The 19,631-nt window shown below is 42.3% G+C and overlaps 1 protein-coding gene across 2 annotated transcripts in view; it reads left to right on the top strand.

The window, feature by feature from the left end:
- myom3 (myomesin 3) overlaps window positions 1-19,631 on the top strand; it is a 109,652-nt gene that overhangs the window by 20,321 nt on the left and 69,700 nt on the right. For both annotated transcript variants that reach the window (XM_043717220.2, XM_043717219.2), the window contains exons 6-11: window positions 1,435-1,523; window positions 3,130-3,174; window positions 4,778-4,918; window positions 11,793-11,954; window positions 13,279-13,420; window positions 14,579-14,778. In XM_043717220.2, the coding sequence (XP_043573155.2) occupies window positions 1,435-1,523; window positions 3,130-3,174; window positions 4,778-4,918; window positions 11,793-11,954; window positions 13,279-13,420; window positions 14,579-14,778 (779 nt within the window). The remainder of the gene's footprint in view (window positions 1-1,434; window positions 1,524-3,129; window positions 3,175-4,777; window positions 4,919-11,792; window positions 11,955-13,278; window positions 13,421-14,578; window positions 14,779-19,631) is intronic.

Genomic DNA, 19,631 nt, shown 5'->3' with positions numbered 1-19,631 from the left:
CAAACCTTTATACTTGTGACTATCAGCTTTCATTTACCTGTAATCTGGAAAAGGAACAGTTCAAGAGCCATGAAGTCTCTTACAGTCACCAATAGTTAGAAATGGATTACTATCTTTGTTGGAATAACAGCAGCACAGGCATTACATTTGAAACATTCTCCATGTGCTAAATAAAGGTCACCCTCTTTTTACCCTTGAATACCAGTGATTCCAATTTACACCATTATGGTTCGTCATAATGCCAATGAAATACAGTCGAAATGAATTAGAAAGTGCGATTTCCTCCTGTTCAGGAAAGTTACCGCCAGAGTAGGGAGAATGAAAAAAAAGTGTCTGTAACTTTTAATTATTTTGGTGAAAATTTCAAACACAACTCTAATTGATCTCAGGTACATTAGAACAGCATTTGATTGAGCAGGACTTTCCCCTTTAGTCTTGTTCCTCATACCCTTCAGCTCAAACATTGCAGGCTGAAAATTTACTGTGTTTAGGACTGAGACTCCACACTCCAAGTGAAGTGGCAGTGAGGACTTGGACCAGGTAAGCAAGGTGCTGCTCTGAGAACGTGCTTAGTCCATGAGATGGAATCCTAGTTGTTTCATTAGTGATTAACGCATTTATCTCTGTCAGTCATAGAGCCATAGACTCATAGAGGTCTGTTTGGCCAAACGTGTGCATGCCACCAATTTTCACAACTTAAACTAGTCCCATTTGCTCCATATCCCTCCATACTTATCCCATTCATGTGCCTGCCCAAATGTTTCTTAAATGATAAAATTGTACTCATTTCCACCACTACCTCTGGCAGCCCATTCCAGACACTCACCACCCTCTGTGTGAAAAAAAAAGTCTCCTCTGGATTCTTTTGTATCTCTGCCTTCTCGTCTCAAACCCACACCCTCTCGCTTTAGACTCCCCTACCACGGAAAAAGCTGTAGGCTATCTTCCTGATCTATGTCCCTCGTGATTTTATAAACTTCTATAAGGTCTCCAATGCTCCAGGGAGAAAAGTCCCAGCCTATCCAACCTCTCCTTATAACTCAAACCTTCCAGTCCAGGCAGCATCCTAGTAAATCTTTTCTGCAGTCTTTCTAGTTTAATAACTTGCACTGTGCACACGATCTGGAACAGGGTCAAGTTGATTGCATACACTAGCAGGCAATATCTTACAATTAGTATATCTCCAAAGGTGCACCAGAGTTTGTGGACTGTTCAGGTATTTGTTTTCAATATAAATTTTGATTGGATTAAATTTTTCAAGGCCCAATCATGTAACAATTTACAATAGCTTTATAGTTATAATGTACAGATATTATAAAATAACTTAATATTTTAGCAAGTTGCTAGAATCTAGTAGCAGAAACTTGTTCACAATCCCTTAAAAACACATAAAATACTGTGAATTTTAAATTTATTTATTTATTTTCTCACTAGATGCAGCCCAGAAGATTCAGGCGAGTACTCTGCAGTTGCTACAAATTCACATGGAGAAGCTTTATCCTATGCTATAGTCCTTGTGAATAGTAAGTCCTGTGAGATTTAGTAGTTTCAATAACTCCAAGTCGCTGAAAAGATGGAGTAGAATGCAACCTGATGAATCTTCAACATATAGTAGAGTCCAAAAGTGTGAAGCTGGAAAAGCACAGCAGGTCAGGCAGCATCTGAGGAGCAGGAGAGTCAATGTTTCAGGCATAAGCCCTTTCTCAGGAATGCGGGGAATGGGGGTAAGGGGGTTGAGAAATAAATAGGAGGGCGAGGATGGGGCTGAGGGAGAAAGTATCTGTGAAGGCGATAGGTGGATATAAATGGGGAGTAATAGTGATAGGCCAGTAGGGAGGGTGGAGCGGATATGTGGGAAGGAAAATGGACAGATAGGACAGGTTAAGAAGGTGGTGCCAAGTTGGAGGGTTTGATCTGGGATGAGGTGGGGGGGTGGGGGGGGAAGATTTGGAAACTGGTGAAGACGATGTTGATGCTGTGTGGTTGGAGGGTCCCAAGGCAGAAGCTGAGGAGTTCTTCCTCCAAGCATTGGGTGGCTAAGATTTGGCACTGGAGGAGGCCTAGGACTTGCATGTCCTTGGGGCAGTGGGAGGGGGAGTTGAAGTGGTCGCCGACAGGGCGGTGGTGTTGTTTGGTGCATGTTTTGCAGAGATGTTCCCTGAAAGGCTCTGCAGGTTGGTGTCCTGTCTCCCTGATGTAAAGGAGACCACAGTGAGCGTAATGGACAATATACAACAGTGAGACTGATAATAATTTATAAGAATTTTACACAAACTACTCAATCTCTTCGGAGGTTTGGTGTGGACTTGTTGGGCCGAAGGACCTGTTTCCACAGTGTAGGTAATCTAACCTACAGATCATTAAAAATTAAAGAATGTGAAATAGCTTTTCTCTGTAAAACCTGAGGAATACATCTTTGAGTGATCATTGGCTGTGGTTTAACAGAAATTTGCATGGTCTGAAACTTTACCTTTGTACCCAGCTTCTTCTTCTTCTTATCTCTAATATTGATTGTACCTTTTGTTGTGTTGTTCGGTATTTACTGTGGGATTCTGATGTTCCTGCTTGCTTTACTGTAAAGGGAGGGGGAGAGACCTGGAGAACTTTCATATTCAGTTGGACACATCAAATTGTCGAGGTCCCACTATGATGGTCAAAAGGGGGAAGCAGTCCTGCAGACTGCTGGTGAGGCTGGGAAAACAGGCAGCAAAATGACAGCTTTGCAAAGCTAATGGCAAAGTGATAAAACTAAAACAGTAACTTAATGATTTCCATATTAAAAACTTTCTGTGGAATTTGTGTGTAAAGTTTGGGGACACATTCGCCTCTCTATTATTTCAACAGCAAGTTCTGGCCAGTATCAAAACTCCTTTAACTTTTGGGTCAAAGCAGAAATTGCTGGAAAAGCTCAGCAGGTCTGGCAGTATCTATGGAGAGAAATCAGAGTTAATGTTTCGGGTTGAGTGACACTTCTTCAGAACGCGACTAGAAACGTTAGCTCTGATTTCTCTCCACAGACGCTGCCAGACCTGCTGAGGTTTTCCAGCAATTTCTGTTTCCATTTCTGGTTTACAGCATCCATAGTTCTTTGGTTTTTATTTAATTTTCCTATGTTTGATGATTTTGCAGAGCATCAAGGCTTAGATTCAGGAGGTGACTCTCTCAAGCTGGAACGTAAGTGACCAACGGATTTATTTCCGATCTGGTTAATTATAATTAACCCTTTCTAATGTTTCTGTAATGATGATGCTGTACACCCAGATTTTCATGATTCAGTTTGTCTCCGGTTTGTTGAGATCACTAAGCATCTTGTTGCTTTATTTATTCATCGTCAAAGTATAGAAAAAGCAATGTATACGCAATTTCAGACCTCATGGATTAAATTAATCTTGTTTGATATGAGCAAGAAACATGTGTAAATAAATTTGTTGCTCTCCAATCTCACACAATGGGAAGGTGATGGCATGATGATAGTGTAAGTAGATTAATAATCTAGAACTCCAGGCTAATGCTGTGGAGATAAATGTTTAAATCCCAGCATGGAGTTGGTGAGGTTTGAACTGTGTAAAATCCTGCAATAAACCAACTCACCTAACAGTAACCAATTTAACCGCTGTTGACTATTGTGAAAACACATCTCATTCAGAAATATCCTTTAAGGAAGGAAATCGGTTGTCCTTACCCAGTCTGACCTACTTGTGACTCTCCAACCACAGCAATGAGGCCAACACTTAACTGGAAATTAGGAAAATGCAAAACAATGTAGCAATGACCACATCCCATGAATGACTGATTTTAAAAAACACTGCCATTTATGAGACACATGGATAATTGTCCAGTCTGTTCTAGTTCTTCCAGAGATTGTTAATCGGCTTCTCTCCAGTCCCTGGGAGAAAAACATTTCCAGAGATGTGGGAATGAATTGCTGTATTTTTTTCTGACCTGTATCTTTTGCGCTTGGTCACCTCATGTAATGCTTCTTAAAAACTATAATAATTGGGTCTTGTAAAGTTTAGAATCATTATAACAACAATAGATAGTATTGCTGTTGCACTTCTCACATCACCAAACATTCCCAATTATTTTACAATTTGGTTGGGAGAAAACAAAGTAGTAACTCAGTATTCTTTCTGATTGATTTTCACTTTGAATCATTAGACATCTTGCACAAATTGATATACATAAATCAACTATTTAGTACAGTACACAACCAAAACATCAAAATATTCTGTACGGACTAGAGCTGTATAGCCCCTCATGTAATGTAGCCTGGAGGTTCCCTGTGATCATGTTAACACACTCCAACAATAAGCTGCAAAGAAAAACCCAACTTAACCTCTCTCCTTAATTCGGAGAAAGTGCAGACTGCAGATGCTGGAGATCAGAGTCGAGAGTGTGGTGCTGGAAAAGCACAGGAGGTCAGACAGCATCCGAGGAGCAGGAGAATCGACATTTCGGGCATAAGCCCTTCATCAGGAATGACTTTGAATTTGAAGGGCTTATGCCTGAAACGTCAATTTTCCTGCACCTCGGATGCTGCTTGATCGGTTGTGCTTTTCCAGCACCACACTCTCAACTCTTTCCTCAATTATCTGATTAATGACTATTTCATCTTCAACTCACAAACAGAGGAAATTGTCATCCCTCATCTCAATCTCAATGGGCTATATAGCCGAGCTCTGTTTGTTCTGTGATTGTGTTGCTGCATTGTCTGCTTTTCTTGGTAACGTATATTTGTAACATCGATTGAAGCTAATCACTGCACCTCTTTCCTCAGCCAGTCAGCTTGAGCTGGATATTGATATTGTTGATGGGTTTGAAACTTCATTCGGTAAAGAAGGTGATTCCCTGGCCCTGACCTGCACCTTTTCATCGCCTTTGATAGACAACCAGGAAGAAATCTGCTGGCTCAGGGATGGTCAGTGTTCTGTGAAATATCATTCTTCTCATGGTAGATATCGACTTATCTGGTGCTTTGTTACACTCTCCTGTGAAAATGTTTTACTATAGCTGATCCGATTCTATTCAGCTGTGTCTAGTGCTGGAACTATGTTAAATAACTGTGAGCCTTGATTAAATTTGAATTTAAAGTTTCAAAATGTGTCAAATCAGGCTCCTAATAAACATAATGAATGTCTTTTGTAACTTTCAAAGTTGATCTGTTTTATACATATTTCCAAAATAATCAATGTGTCTGCACGGTGGCACAGTGGTTAGCACTGCTGCCTCATAGTGCCAGAGACCCGTATTCAATTCCCGCCTCAAGCGACTGACTGTGTGGAGTTTGCACGTTCTCCCCGTGTCTGCATGGGTTTCCTCTGGGTGCTCCGGTTTCCTCCCACAGTCCAAAGATGTGCAGGCCAGGTGAATTGGCCATGCTAAATTGCCCGTAGTGTTAGGTAAGGGGTAAATGTAGGGGTATGGGTGGGTTGCGCTTCGGCGGGTCGGTGTGGACTTGTTGGGCTGAAGGGCCTGTTTCCACACTGTAAGTAATCTAATCTAAAAAAAAGAACACAATGTGTTGTTTTGTTTTGTGTTTTATTATAGTGTGATTTAAAATAGAAGAGTTTATGATTAAGCTTTATTCCTCATACTGTGGTGGAGTAAGGTAAACACCTAGTACATTCCATTGAATTTACAGCTCTGAAACAGACTACGATTCAGCCCAACATGTTGGTGTTTATGCCCTACACAGTCTCAGCCCATCAACATATTTTTCTATTACTTCCTTTTGTCTTTATTTGACATCCACTTAAATGACTCGATGCCATTCAACTCAAACCACCCCACATTGCAGTGAATTCCATATTGTCATCACTCTCTGAGTAAAGATGTTTATCCTGAATTCCTTAATGGACTATAATGTTTATTGGCTCAACTTTTCCCTTCTCCTTTATAGTATCTTTAATATTTTGTCAGCCTCTCACATGGTTGAACAATACTTCATAACCACATTACCATGACCAATTCAAACTATTCAGCACCAATTCAATCAGGAAACTAAGTCTGCAGGGATAAAACATGTCAAAGAATGGTTTCCATTTTTGTGCTAAAGTGTAAATACTTCCTTGTGTGCAATGATTTTAGTGCTGCACCTGGTCCCATTTGATTTTGTACCTGTTCATTTAAATGTCTGACAATTGGGTGAGCTTAGTTTTAGATTAGATCAGATTAGATTCCCTACAGCATGGAAACAGGCCCTTCGACCCAACAAGTCCACACCAACCCTCTGAAGAGTAACCTACCCAGACCCATTTCCGTCTGACTACGGGCAATTTAGCATGGCCAACTCACCTGACCTGCACATCTTTGGACTGTGGGAGGAAACCGGAACACCCGGAGGAAACCCATGCAGACACGGGGAGAATGAGCAAACTCCACACAGACCTGGGACCTTGGCGCTGTGAGGCAGCAGTGCTAACCACTGAGCCACTGTGCCACCTCAAAGTTATGAGCATGTGACATCTTTCATTACAAAGTTTATTCTATTCTCTCTCATGTACTCTGCTTCCTAATCTAAGAGGCAATTGTTTCTTTCAGAAAAGCAAAGCAAAATCAGGATGTTTCTTCCAAGCAAAGTGATACAGAAATATGCAAACCCTTCACTGGAGCGCTATCTTAACATGCCTTTACTGTTCACCATATTACAGGCATTTTCATATTCAAACACAATTTTTTTTCTTTGAAAATATTGTGAAGCATTGGAAGGATTCACAGTCTGTAAATGCTTCTTCCTTGTCTACCTTCAAACCCTGAGCTGGTTTGTGTGTCAAATGCTACAGCACAGTCATCAGAGCTACATCACATCCATTATGGGGATGATGGAAATCCTGTTGGAAGTTTTGGAAAGTATCCTGACTCACTGGGATAGTACATTGGAAATCAGCTCCCACTGTTCTTGAAATCCTCACAAATGTGGAATGATTTAATCAAACAGTTCAAAGTCCCTGACTTAGCAGACAGATGAGACAAAATTAAAAGAAAACACTCACCAGGTTTCTATTCTTAATAAGAAAACAGCTGTTTTACAGGTTGATTGTCAAATCAAAAAGACTGTATTTGACTGGTGGCAGAAGAGAAACACAAATTACTAGTTTATAACTCTCTATAACTTTAAACACTGCCACTTCTAAAAAAAAATCCCAAACACATACAAACAGGGGCACAAAGGCTATACACAAATACTAAGCGTGAGGAGGGTGAAATAACTCTACAAAGGCCAGTATCCTATTACTGAGTCAACCTTTATTTACATGTGGATAGTACATGACCCAGCTAGCTCAGAGCCAGCTCATAGAGTGAGCAGAACCTCTGACACTCCTGTTTATATCTGTCAGCCAGGGCTCCCTGATTGGACCAGATTAACACTCCAATCAGGGGATTCATACTTTATGAGAGCCACCTGGCTGACGTCATTCCAATCACTACAGAAGGAGCAACAAAACTGAGTGAAGTGCAGTTCTGGCACCAGTCTGGATTACTGGCATCAATGAGAGGTCTTCCTTTGGTTCACTTCTGTTCCTTTTCAATTCCTTGATGAAGACAGAAGTTGTAGACCCATCAATCTTCAGTTTGTCATCCATTGGTTGAACATTCACCTTCTCAACATCTCTGAATGTGGTTTTCCACCATTTTCCTTTCAAGAGATGAATTTGCAGAGAGAGTGACAGAGAGAGGAGAGGTGGGTGGGGGTCGGGAGAAGGAGAGAGAGACAGGGCCAGAGAGAGAGAGAGAATAGCTAGCTACCTGAGCTTTACTTTTACCTTCTCCACTCACAGAAGGGAGAAAGACAGGCTGGATGTTTCTTCTGTATCATCTGAACAAAAAGCTGTAGCCACTCACTCAGAAACCTGTCAAGAAGTTATTCTTATGCTGAGTACTTCTCTACACACTCAAGTGGTCTTGGTTGAAAATCAAGCAAAAGTCTATCGCTGGGCTAAACTGGAGCAAGGTATCCAAAATCCATCCCCCTACTCCCCCCCTCCCACATACTCCCCCAACACCCACCGCCCCCCATCACTGCTTCAATAAGGGAATCTTGTAGATACAGTACACAATTAGACCCAATTAGACCTCATTTATAAAAGAAAAAAGTGCCACTTCTTCCTCCATAATCCCTTGGTTTAAAACAATATCTTTTCCCATTTTAAATCCACAGTCCAAGCACAATAGTGGTGTTTATAAGCCTCCACCATTAGTAGAAATGAAACCCCATTTCAAAGATGTGTTTTATCAAAAATTATATGACATGTAGACATCAAAACATGATACTCACATTTGTTCACCCTCATTCATCCCTGTTACAAACTTTAAACCATCCTTATCATCTTTCCCTTAATTTTGCATTCTGGGAAATGCATCTGCTACTAAATGATTTTTACCAACATCATGAGCAACCTTTATATTGAATGGTCGCATCAGTAAACTCCATCAGAATTTGTGGGGCCCAGTGGTCTGGTAAGTTCATGGGTTATTTGTGGGATGTGGGTGTCACTGGCTGGACCCGGTATTTATTGCCTGTCCCTAGTTGCCCTGGAGAAGGTGGGTGTGAGCTGTCTCCTTGAACTGCTGCATGTCCATGTTCACAAAGGGGGAGAAAAGACTCATGGAGTATAAAAGTGATAAGGTCACAGTGTTACTAACAGCTAGTGGGCTTTCAACCAGGGCACCAACTATAGGTTTCGAGTTATGATGGAGAAAGATTCTTCTGCCCATCGTGTCTATTCCAGTCATCAAATATCTATTAATTTTAAACCAATTTTCCAGCACCAGGCCTGTGGCTTTTTAAAAAATCTATGGTGTTTCAAGTTTGCTTTAAAAAATTTCTTAAATGTTTTAAGAAGTCCTGCCTTGGTCACCCTTTCAGGAGCGAGTTCCGGATAACTACAATCCTTTGGGTGATCTTATTTTTCCCTCAAATCCCCTCTAAATTCTTTGTTCCTTACTCTAAACTGGGCCCTTTGGTTATTGATCCTTCTACTGAGGGACAAAGTTTCTCTCTGTCTGAAACAAAATCAGGAATTTCTGAAAAAACTCAGCAGGTCATGCTGTGATGATACTGTCACTGTAGCAAGGTTATTATGGGTGGCACGGTGGCACAGTGGTTAGCACTGTTGCCTCACAGCGCTAGAGACCTGGGTTCAATTCCTGCCTCAGGCAACTGTCTGTGTGGAGTTTGCACATCCTCCCCGTGTCTGTGTGGGTTTCCTCCGGGTGCTCCGGTTTTCTCCCACAGTCCAAAGATGTGCAGGTCAGGTGAATTGGCCAAGTTAAATTGCCCTTGGTGTTAGGTGAAGGGGTAAATGTAGGGGAATGGGTCTGGGTGGGTTGCGTTTCGGTGGGTCAGTGTGGACTTGTTGGGCTGAAGGGCCTGTTTCCACACTGTAAGTAATCTAAATTTTTTTCCCTGGGTTTTTTTTAAGAGAGTTTGTAAAGGCAGAGATGCTGAACAAACTACTGGAGAAGGCCAAAATCTATCATTTAGGAGGCCTTCAGGTGTTTTTAAACCAGTTGTAACAATGGAAGGGGAGTAGCCATGTCTCACGGACCAGGATCTCTAGTTGTTTTTAGCTGTAGCAGCCAGAAGCTATTTGGGTCCCAGAAAGATTGGAAGTTTCTGGGTCTCTAGAATGATCTCTAGCTGCTATTTTCTCTGAAATCTCTCTTGATGTTGTTTCCTCCGTGATTGGAGAACTGTATATAAGAATCATAGAAACCCTACAGTGTGGAAATGGGCCCTTTGATCCAACAAGTCCACACAGAACCTCTGAAGAGTATCCCCACTCAAACTGATTCCCCTAACCTATTATTCTAGATTTACCCCTGACTAATGCACCTAACCTAAACATCCCTGAACACTATGGGCAATTTAGCATGGCCAGTTCACCCTAACCTAAACATCTTTGGACTGTGGGAGGAAGCCAGAGCACCTGGAGGGAACCCACACAGACACGGGGAGAATTTACAAACTCCACATAGATAGTCGCCCGAGGCTGGAATTGAACTTGGCATTGTGAGGCAGCAATGTTAACCACTGAGCCACCATGCCACCCCCCCCACCAAAAAAAGGAGTGCCTGAGTCTGAATTTACCTTTTTGCCGAGGGATGTATTTATGGGATGTTATTATATTGAAACAGTTAATGAATAATAGGTGCTGTGTCTATTATTTGATTACATTTTCCAGCTAAGTTATTCTAAATTCCTCCTTCTTTTGTTTGTATTTTAATTGTGTTGTTTAAATAAATTGCGCTTTGCTTAACATTGAGTGGTTTGACCAGTCACATCACATCTGGAACATCTACTTTGCATCTACCTTTAAAATAAGAAAACGTTAGGGTCTAGGCTACTTATTAAAATATTTAGGGGTTCTGGTCTGGTCTGGTCTGGTCTGGTATTGAGGAAGCAGAGAAGCTGCAGAAGGGTTGAACAGCTAGGAGAGTTGGCAACGAAATGGCAGATGGAATATAATGTGGGAAAACCTGAGGTGAAGCATTTTGCTCAGATAATAGAGGCATAGACAATTTTCAAAGATGGGAAAGGTTTCAGAAAAGGGACCGGGGAATCCAAGTTACAGATTCTCTTAAAGTTAACCTGCAAGTTCAGTTGGCTGCTAGGAAGGCAAATACAATGTAAGTATTCATTTCAGCAGGGCAAGAATACAGGAGCAGAGACATATTGCTGAGGCTGTATAAGGCTTTGGTCAAACTGCATCTGGAATATTGTGAACAGTTTTGGGCCCCATATTGGAGAATGTGCTCTCATTAGAGGGGTCCAGAGGAGATTTACAAGAATGATCCTGGGGATGAAGGGTTTGTCATGTGAGGAGAGGTTGAGGACTCTGGGTCTGTACTCAATAGAGTTTAGTAGAATGAGGCTGGTCTGATTGAAACTTACAGAATACTGAGAGGCCTCGGTAGAGTGGAGGCGGAGAATATATTTCCACTGGTAGGAGAGACTGGGACCCGAGGGCTTGGCCTCAAAGTGAAGGGACAACGTTTTGGAACTGTGATGAACAAGAATATCTTCAGAGGATGGTGAATCTGTGGAAGTCATTGCTGCAAAGGGCTGTGGAGGCTAAGTCATTGAGTGTATTTAAGACAGAGATAGGTTCTTGATTAGTAAGGGGTCAAGGGTTCCAGAGAGAAGGCAGCAGAATGGGTTGAGAAACATATCAGTCATGATTGAATGGTGGAGCAGTCTTGATTGGCCAAATGGCCTACTTTTGCTCCTAGATCTTATAGTCTGGCAGCGCTTGCGGAGGGAAAAGGTGGACAAAGAGCCACTGGACACCGTTTTCTCTCCATTGATGCTCCCAGATCTGCTGAGACTTCCCAGCAATTTCTGTTCCTGTTTCAGATTTCCAGCAACTGCAATCCTTTGTTGTATTCTCCCTGTCTACCCTGCATACTCCCCTTGTGACTTTCAGCACCTCATTCAGGTCTGGCCTCAGCCTTCTATGCTTTGCAGAGAACAACCCCAGCCTGTCGAGTGTCTCCCAGAGCTGAAATGCTCCAGCCCAAGCAGCATTCCGGTGAATCTCCTCGGCTGGATTTATACCAAGCTCCAGTCACCTGAAACTAAGGATTACTGAAAAGCCAGATTCAGGTTCTCTGGTCACTGTTTCCATTTTCAGTTATGATGGATGGCAATAAATAACCTTTTAAAAGGAGGGAAATGAGTAAACAGAAAAATAATTGTGTTAATTATGTAAATGTTAAGGTCAAGGTTTATTGTGTGGTTATTGAATACCTTTGTAACTAAGGTCACTGATGAGAAGTTATTGTTTTTACAGGTATTTTACTGAAGGAATCCAAGTGGATAAAGATTGAGCACTCCGATAAATTTACCAAGCTAACTCTCCCTCACATCCATAAGGAAGATGAGGGCCTCTATACCATGTGTCTTCTCACATGGATTGGATACAAGGAGCACAGTAGATATGTCTTTGTTCGAGGTATGAAAAATTTACAGCAATCCACGGCAACTTCACAGTCACAAAAGTTTCTGTGTATCTTTTAAAGAAGATCACTCTCCTTTTTGATGTCCCACTTGTAAGAAACATTAATTCAGATTCTCTCAGGAACCTGAGAAGCCATTGTGGATCAGTAATTAACAAAACAAGCAGCATCTAAAATCATTATGTTCTTCCGATCTTGTTCATCAGGAAACATCTTCAGCAGGTGTATTTAGATTTGATTGCAAAAGCATTGGAGGAGCACGTACATGCTTAAAAAGGTGAATGGAAAGGTGACAACAGCAGCCCCTGATATTAGGGGACTGAAACATTAAGTGAACAAATATAACATTCACTGAATGTTATCATGGTAATGTCACTGGCGCATTAATCCAGAGACTAAAACAGAAATTGCTGGAGAAACTCAGCAGCTCCAGCATTATCTATAGCGAGAGAAACAGAGTTAATGTTTTGACTCTGATATGATTCTTCTTCCAAGAAAACCATTCTTCGGGTTCTAATAAAGGGTCATACTGGGCTGGAAATGGTAATTTCATATCTGTCTCCATATGTGCTGCTGGAGGTGTAAATATTTCTAGCATTTCCTGTTTTCATTTGAGATCTGCAGTATCTTGCTTTTCTGAACAGAGAATCCCAGACTAATGTTCTGGAGGTACAAGTTGAAGATCCCACCAGGGTTGAAGTTGAAATTTAAATTGGAATTGCAAGTAAGTTTTAACAATGGTACCATGAGAAAAACATTGTTGAAACCCATTTGATTCATGAATGTCCTTTAGGCAAGGTGAGCTGCTGGCTTTATCCAGCCTGCTGTGTGAATTCAGATCCACAATCACACATTGACTCTTCATTGCCCTCTGAAAAAACTGAGCTAGCCATTCAGCTCAAGAGCAATTAGGGTTACTGGTCTTGCTGGGAAGGTTCACATCCCAAGGAAGAATAAAAATAATGTTGGCAGATTTAATCCTGAGCATCATTACAAGTTTTATTAATGACTCAAAGAAACAGGGATGTTTTTGTTTTTTTGTGCAAAGCAATGCTTCCACTTGAGGTTCCATTTCCAGCTCGAGCTGAAATAATGAAATGTTGTGGTGAGATGACAGGAACAGTTCCTCGGAAGGATTAGTTGGTCCCACCAAATGTTCTCGTTCGCCTTAGGGATCGAGCAACCACATATTTACAGAAGAGTGGTTTTCTACAACAATTATGATGTATTGACTATTGAATAAGATTTTTAAAAATTTTGTCTTATTTTGTAATAAATAATTCAGTCGTACACAATGTTAAGTCTTTTTTTCTCCTGCAGATGGTCCAGCTGCAGAGGTCGGTGCTCCAGGTTCACCATTGGATGTCGAGTGTCACAATGTTAATAAAGACTATGTGTTTGTTACCTGGAAACCACCCAGTGCTGATGGAAAGAGTGCAGTGATTGGCTATTTCATTGACAGGTCAGTAATGAACAGCTGGGCTGCCCACTTCCCTGAGGAACACTTTCTCCGAGGTCAGTGGATATAACCCTGCTGGACACATTCAACAGCAAAGGTACAGAAACTCTGGAGGGAGACCTGGTTAACAGTGACACCCTCATTGACTGCTCAACTCCAAGCAATCTAGATCCCTCTGCCAATGAGAACAACCAGCTGCCACATCTGTTCAAAGAATCATCACAGAATCATAGAATCCTTACTCAGGAAATAGGCTATTCTGCCCATCGAGCCCACTGATCCTCCAAAGATCATCCCACCCAGAACCACTCCATCCCTGTAACCCTGCATTTCCCATCGTTACCCCACCTAGCCTGCACATTCCTGGACACTATGTATAATGTCCCATGGCTAATCCACCTAACCTGCTCAGCTTTGGACTATGGGAAGAAACTGGAGTACCCAGAGAAAATAAATGCAGACACGGGGAGAATGTGCAAACACCACACAGAGAGTCACCCGAAGCTGGAATCAAACCCAGGTCCCTGCTGCTGTGAGGCAGCAGTACTAACCACTGAGCCAGTGTACCAGTGTTTAAGGTCAATGGCAAATTTGTCAGTAGTTGCCAATTACTGGCATCAGAACCCCTTTGTGATAGGATTTATATTTGATGAGGCATCTTGGAAATGCAAATAGAACCTTTGAGCAGCTTATCTCAAAAGATCAAAGGCAATTTTAGCTCCAAGAATATGTGCGATGAATTGATCTGTGACTGGTTCTGCATTTCCTGCCGGTGAAGAGATTGCAGCATGAAACATATCAGAGTTTGACAAAGCTGAATCCCACAATCTCACTCAAATCAATGATTTGGATAGAAGGCTTTAAATAGAAAGTTTGCACAATACTGTTTTAACATGGTCGATAAGCATTTTTAATCCCTTGGTATTATCCCATATTCAGGGCTGTATGATGTTTTCTCTGCATAAAATTAGGGACCAGCTCCACTTCCTATCCCAATTTTACTGAAAATACATTGTATAATTATTAGGTAGTGCATTGCATAATTATTCACTTTGGAAATGACAACAATCCTGATTTGATTGAGAATATTTTTTTTGGTCTTAAGTCAATTTATTGTATGTGAAGGGGATTAACTTGGGGCTTTCTGATTTATGATTTTAGAATTGAATTAGGAAGTAACAGGTGGATTCAGTGCAATGAAGTTCCTGAGAAATTATGCAAGTTTCCCGTTGTGGGCCTATCGGAAAGCCGGACATATCAATTCCGTGTCAGAGCCATCAATGCAGCAGGGATCAGCAGGCCTTCCCGGATCTCAGACCCAGTGACCACAACTGACCCTACAGCCGGAGACAGAGTAATGAGTAAGTGCTACCCATCGAAGCAAAATTTAATCAGCCCTGTTCGAATGTTTGGCCAGAAATTAGTAGTTTGAGAGAATTGATCAATTTGACACAGTTACACTGGTGACACATTAATTACATTTTATAAAATGATGAATGAGTTATGAAGTTTCATCCTCACAATGTTTCAATGCTTCTGTCTGTCATAGTGTCATAGAGTCACAGAGATGTACAGCACAGAAATAGACCCTTGGTGCAACTCGTTCGACCAGATATCCCAAAACAATCTATTCCCACCTGGTAAAACCCGGCCTATGTCCCTCCAAGCGCTTCCTATTCATATACCCATCCAGGTGCCTTTTAAATGTTGCATTTGTACTATCTTCCACCACTTCCTCTGGCAGCTCATTCCACACACACACTACCCTCTGTGTGAAAACGTTGCCCCTTAGGTCTCTTTTATATCTTTCCCCTCTCACCCTAAACCTCCTATGCTCGCTAGTTCTCGACTCCCCCACCCCAGGGAAATGACCTTGTCTGTTTATCCTATCCATGCCCCTCATGATTTTATAAACCTCTCTAAGGTCACCCCTCAGCCTCCAACGCTCCAAGGAAAACAGCAGCAACCTATTCAACCTCTCCCTATACCTCAAATCCTCCAACCCTGGCAACATCCTTGTAAATATTTTCTGAACCCTTTCAAGTTCCACAACATCTTTCTGATAAGAAGGAGATCAGAATTGCACACAATATTCCAACAGTGCCCTAACCAATGTCCTGTACAGCCGCAACATGACCTCCCAATTCCTATACTCAATACTCTGACCAATAAAGGAAAGTATACAAAATGCCTTCTTCACTATTCTATCTACCTGCGACTCCACTTTCAAGGAGCTATGAACCTGCACTCCAAGGTCTCTTTGTTCAGTAACACTCCCTAGGACCTTACCATTAAGTGTATAAGCCCTGCTAAGATTTGCTTTCCCAAAATGCAGCACCTCACATTTATTTAAATTAAGCTCCATCTGCCACTCCTCAGCCCATTGGCCCATCTGATCAAGATCCTGTTGTAATCTGAGGTAACTTTCTTCGCTGTCCACTACACATCCAATTTTGGTGTCATCTGCAATCTTACTAACTCTACCTCTTATGCTCACATCCAAATCATTCATATAAATGACAAAAAGTAGTGGACCCAGCACCGATCCTTGTGGCACTCCACTGGTCACAGGCCTCCAGACTGAAAAGCAACCTTCCACCACCACCCTCTGTCTACTACCTTTGAGCCAATTCTGTATCCAAATAGTTAGTCTTCCCTGTATTCCATGGGATCTAACCTTGCTAACCAGTCTCCCATAGGAAACCTTGTCGAACGCCTTACTAAAGTCCAGAGAGATCACGTCCATCATTCTGCCCTCATCAATTCTTTTTGTTACTTCTAAAAAACTCAATCAAGTTAGCGAGACATGATTTCCCACGCACAAAGCCATCATGACTATTTCTTATCAGTCCTTGCAATTCAAAATACATGTACCTCCTGTCCCTCCAAAGTCTCTCCAACAACCTGCCCACCACCGACATCAGGCTCACTGGTCTATCATTCCCTGGCATGTCCTTACCCCCTTTCTTAAACAGTGGCACCACGTTAGCCAACCTCCAGTCTTCCAGCACCACACCTGTGACTATCGATGATACAAATATTTCAGCAAGGGGCCCAGCAATCACTTCCCTAGCTTTCCACAGAGTTCTCGGGTGCACCTGATCAGGTCCTGGGGATTTATCCACCTTTATGTTTTTCAAAACATCCAGCATTTCCTCCTCTGTAATATGGACATTTTTCAAGATGTCGCCATCTATTTCCCTACATTCTATATCTTCCATGTTTTTTTCCACAGTACACACTGATGCAAAATACTCATTTAGTATCTCCCCCATCTCTTGCGCCTCCACACAAAGGCCGCCTTGCTGATCCTTGAGGGGCCCTATTCTCTCCCTAGTTACCCTTTTGTCCTTAATGTGTTTGTAAAATGTGTTTGGATTCTCCTTAACTCTATCTGCCAAAGCTATCTCATATCCCCTTTTTGCCCTCCTAATTTCCCTCTTAAGTACACTCCTACTGCCTTTATATTCTTCTAAGGATTCACTCAATCTATCCTGTCTATACCTGACTTAGTTAAAAATCACACAACACCAGGTTATAGTCCAACAGGTTTAATTGGAATCACTAGCTTTCGGAGCGCCGCTCCTTCATCAGGTGATTAAGGAGGGCACAAATCTAAGGCACAGAATTTATAGCAAAAGTTTACAATGTGATGTAACTGAAATTATACATTGAAAAATACCTTGATTGTCTGTTGAGTCTTTCATCTGTTTGGATACCATGATAGTTTCACTTCTTTTATGTGTAAATCACAAAACCTTTTTTTTTAAAGTTGCATTCTCAGCTTAGCTGTAACAATGGGTGATAGCTAGATAATATGTTGAAGATGTTAGCCCCCTGTGTTCTCTGTCTATGCCATGATGTTTAGATTGATTCTAATCTAAAAAGTGAGATAACAGAGTTTTACATGAATTCATGCAGTTTTTGAGCTCAGAGTTGCAGAGTTACATTGTACTTTGCTCAAAAACGATCTTTCCTCACTATCTTCCTCACGTTGCTCCCGATGCAGTCTCCTCTACATTGGGGAGACTGGACGCCTCCTAGCAAAGAGCTTCAGGGAACATCTCTGGGACACCCACACCAATCAACCACATCACCCTATGGCCCAACATTTCAACTCCCCTCCCACTCTGTTGAGGACATGCAGGGTAAAAACAATGACTGCAGATGCTGGAAACCAGATTCTGGATCAATGGTGCTGGAAGAGCACAGCAGTTCAGGCAGCATCGAGGAGCTTCAGATGAAGGGCTTTTGCCCGAAACGTCGATTTTGCTGAAGCTCTGAGGACATGCAGGTCCTGGGCCTCCTCCACTGCCGCTCCCTCACCACCAGACACCTGGAGGAAGAATGCCTCATCTTCCGCCTCGGAACACTGCAACCCCAGGGCGTCAATGTGGACTTCACCAGTTTCCTCACTTCCCCTTCCCGCACCTCACCCTAGTTCCAAACTTCCAGCTCAGCATCGCCCCCATGACCTGTGCTACCTGCCAATCTTCCTTTCCACCTATCCGCTCCCCCCTCCCCTCTGATCTATCACCTCCATCCCCACCCCCATTCACCTATTGTACTCTTTGCTACCTTCTCCCCAGCCCCACTCCCCCCCCCCCCCCCACCATTCATCTCTTCTTCTTCCTGCCACTATTCCTGATGAAGGGCTTTAGCCCAAAACGTCGATTTTCCTGCTTCTCGGATGCTGCCTGACCTGCTGTGCTTTTCCAGCATCACTCTAAACTCTGGTTTCCAGCATCTGTAGTCCTCACTATTGCCCAGATTGCCCAGATAGAAACCACAGGGAGGAAAGGGAAAGCAAAGAGTGATGTTGGCACACTGGTAATGCCACTAGACCAGTAATCCAGATGACCCAGTTTGGCATGGGTTTGACACCAGGGCAGATGATGAAATGTGAATTCAATAAAGTCTGGAATAAAGAACTGACCTAATGGTGACTTAATGGTACGGTCCTGGGGAGTGCTGCTGAACAAAGAGACCTTGGAATGCAGGTTCATAGTTCATTGAAAGTTGAGTCGCAGGTGGATAGGATAGTGAAGGCAGCATTTGGTATGCTTTCCTTTATTGGTCAGAGTATTGAGTACAGGAGTTGGGAGGTCATGTTGCAGCTGTACAGGACATTGGTTAGGCCACTTTTGGAATATTGTATACAATTCTGGTCTCTTTCCTATAGGAAGGATGTTGTGAAACTTGAAAGGGTTCAGAAAAGATTTATAAGGATGTTGCCAGGGTTGGAGGATTTGAGCTATAGGGAGAGGCTGAACAGGCTGGGGCTGTTTTCCCTGGAGCCTCAGAGGCAGAGAGGTGACCTTATAGAGGTTTATAAAATCATGAGGAGCATGGATAAGATAAATATATCGTAGGGTGGGGGAGTCCAGAACTAGAGGGCATAGGTTTAGGGTGACGAGGGAAAGATATAAAAGAGACCTAAGGGGCAATGTTTTCACACAGAGGGTGGTGTATGTGCATGGAATGAGCTACCAGAGGAAGTGGTGGTGGCTGGTACAATTGCAACATTTAAAGGCATCTGGATGGATATATGAATAGGAAGGGTTTAGAGGGATATGGGACAAGTGCTGACAAATGGGACTAGATTAATTTGGAATACATGGTCAGCATAGACTGAAGAGTCTGTTTCCTTGCTGTACATCTCTATGACTCTATGACCATATAACTACTGCGGTTACAAAAAACACCCAACTTAGTCACTAATGTCCTTCAGGGAGAGAAATCTGCTGTCTCTACCTGCTCTGGCCTCCATGTGACGTCAGACCCACAGCAATCATGGCTCTTAACTGCCCTCAGACATGCCCCGGCAAGCCACTCACATACCAGCTCACATACTGGCAATGCCCACATCCAATTAACAAATTGTTTAAAAAGCTCATTAATCTACCCCCAGTTGAAGAGATTGTTTCTAATATGTCCATGTGTTTATATCATAAAATGGCCTCACATCTCACTTCCTGTATCTTCTCAGATCCATAACCTTCAACTCAGCATCCTGGTCTTTTATGTAACCCTTCCCTTCACCCCACTATTAGTGGATATGATTTTCTTAGTTGTGGTTCTCCCCTCTGAAACTCTCTCCCTTAAACCTCCTGCCTTTCAACTGATCTCTCCTGTTTTAAGACCACTTTAAGAGCCACCTCTCTGACCAAGACTTTTAGACACCGTGTTCTGAACCAGTTCTTGGCATCCATTT

Source organism: Chiloscyllium plagiosum, unplaced genomic scaffold, assembly GCF_037043375.1.
Source record: "Chiloscyllium plagiosum isolate Xiang-an unplaced genomic scaffold, Cpla_swu_hap1 HiC_scaffold_30, whole genome shotgun sequence".
NCBI lineage: Eukaryota > Metazoa > Chordata > Chondrichthyes > Orectolobiformes > Hemiscylliidae > Chiloscyllium > Chiloscyllium plagiosum.
The sequence above is the reverse complement of the archived record's forward strand: the minus strand, read 5'-3'. Positions and strand labels throughout refer to the sequence as shown.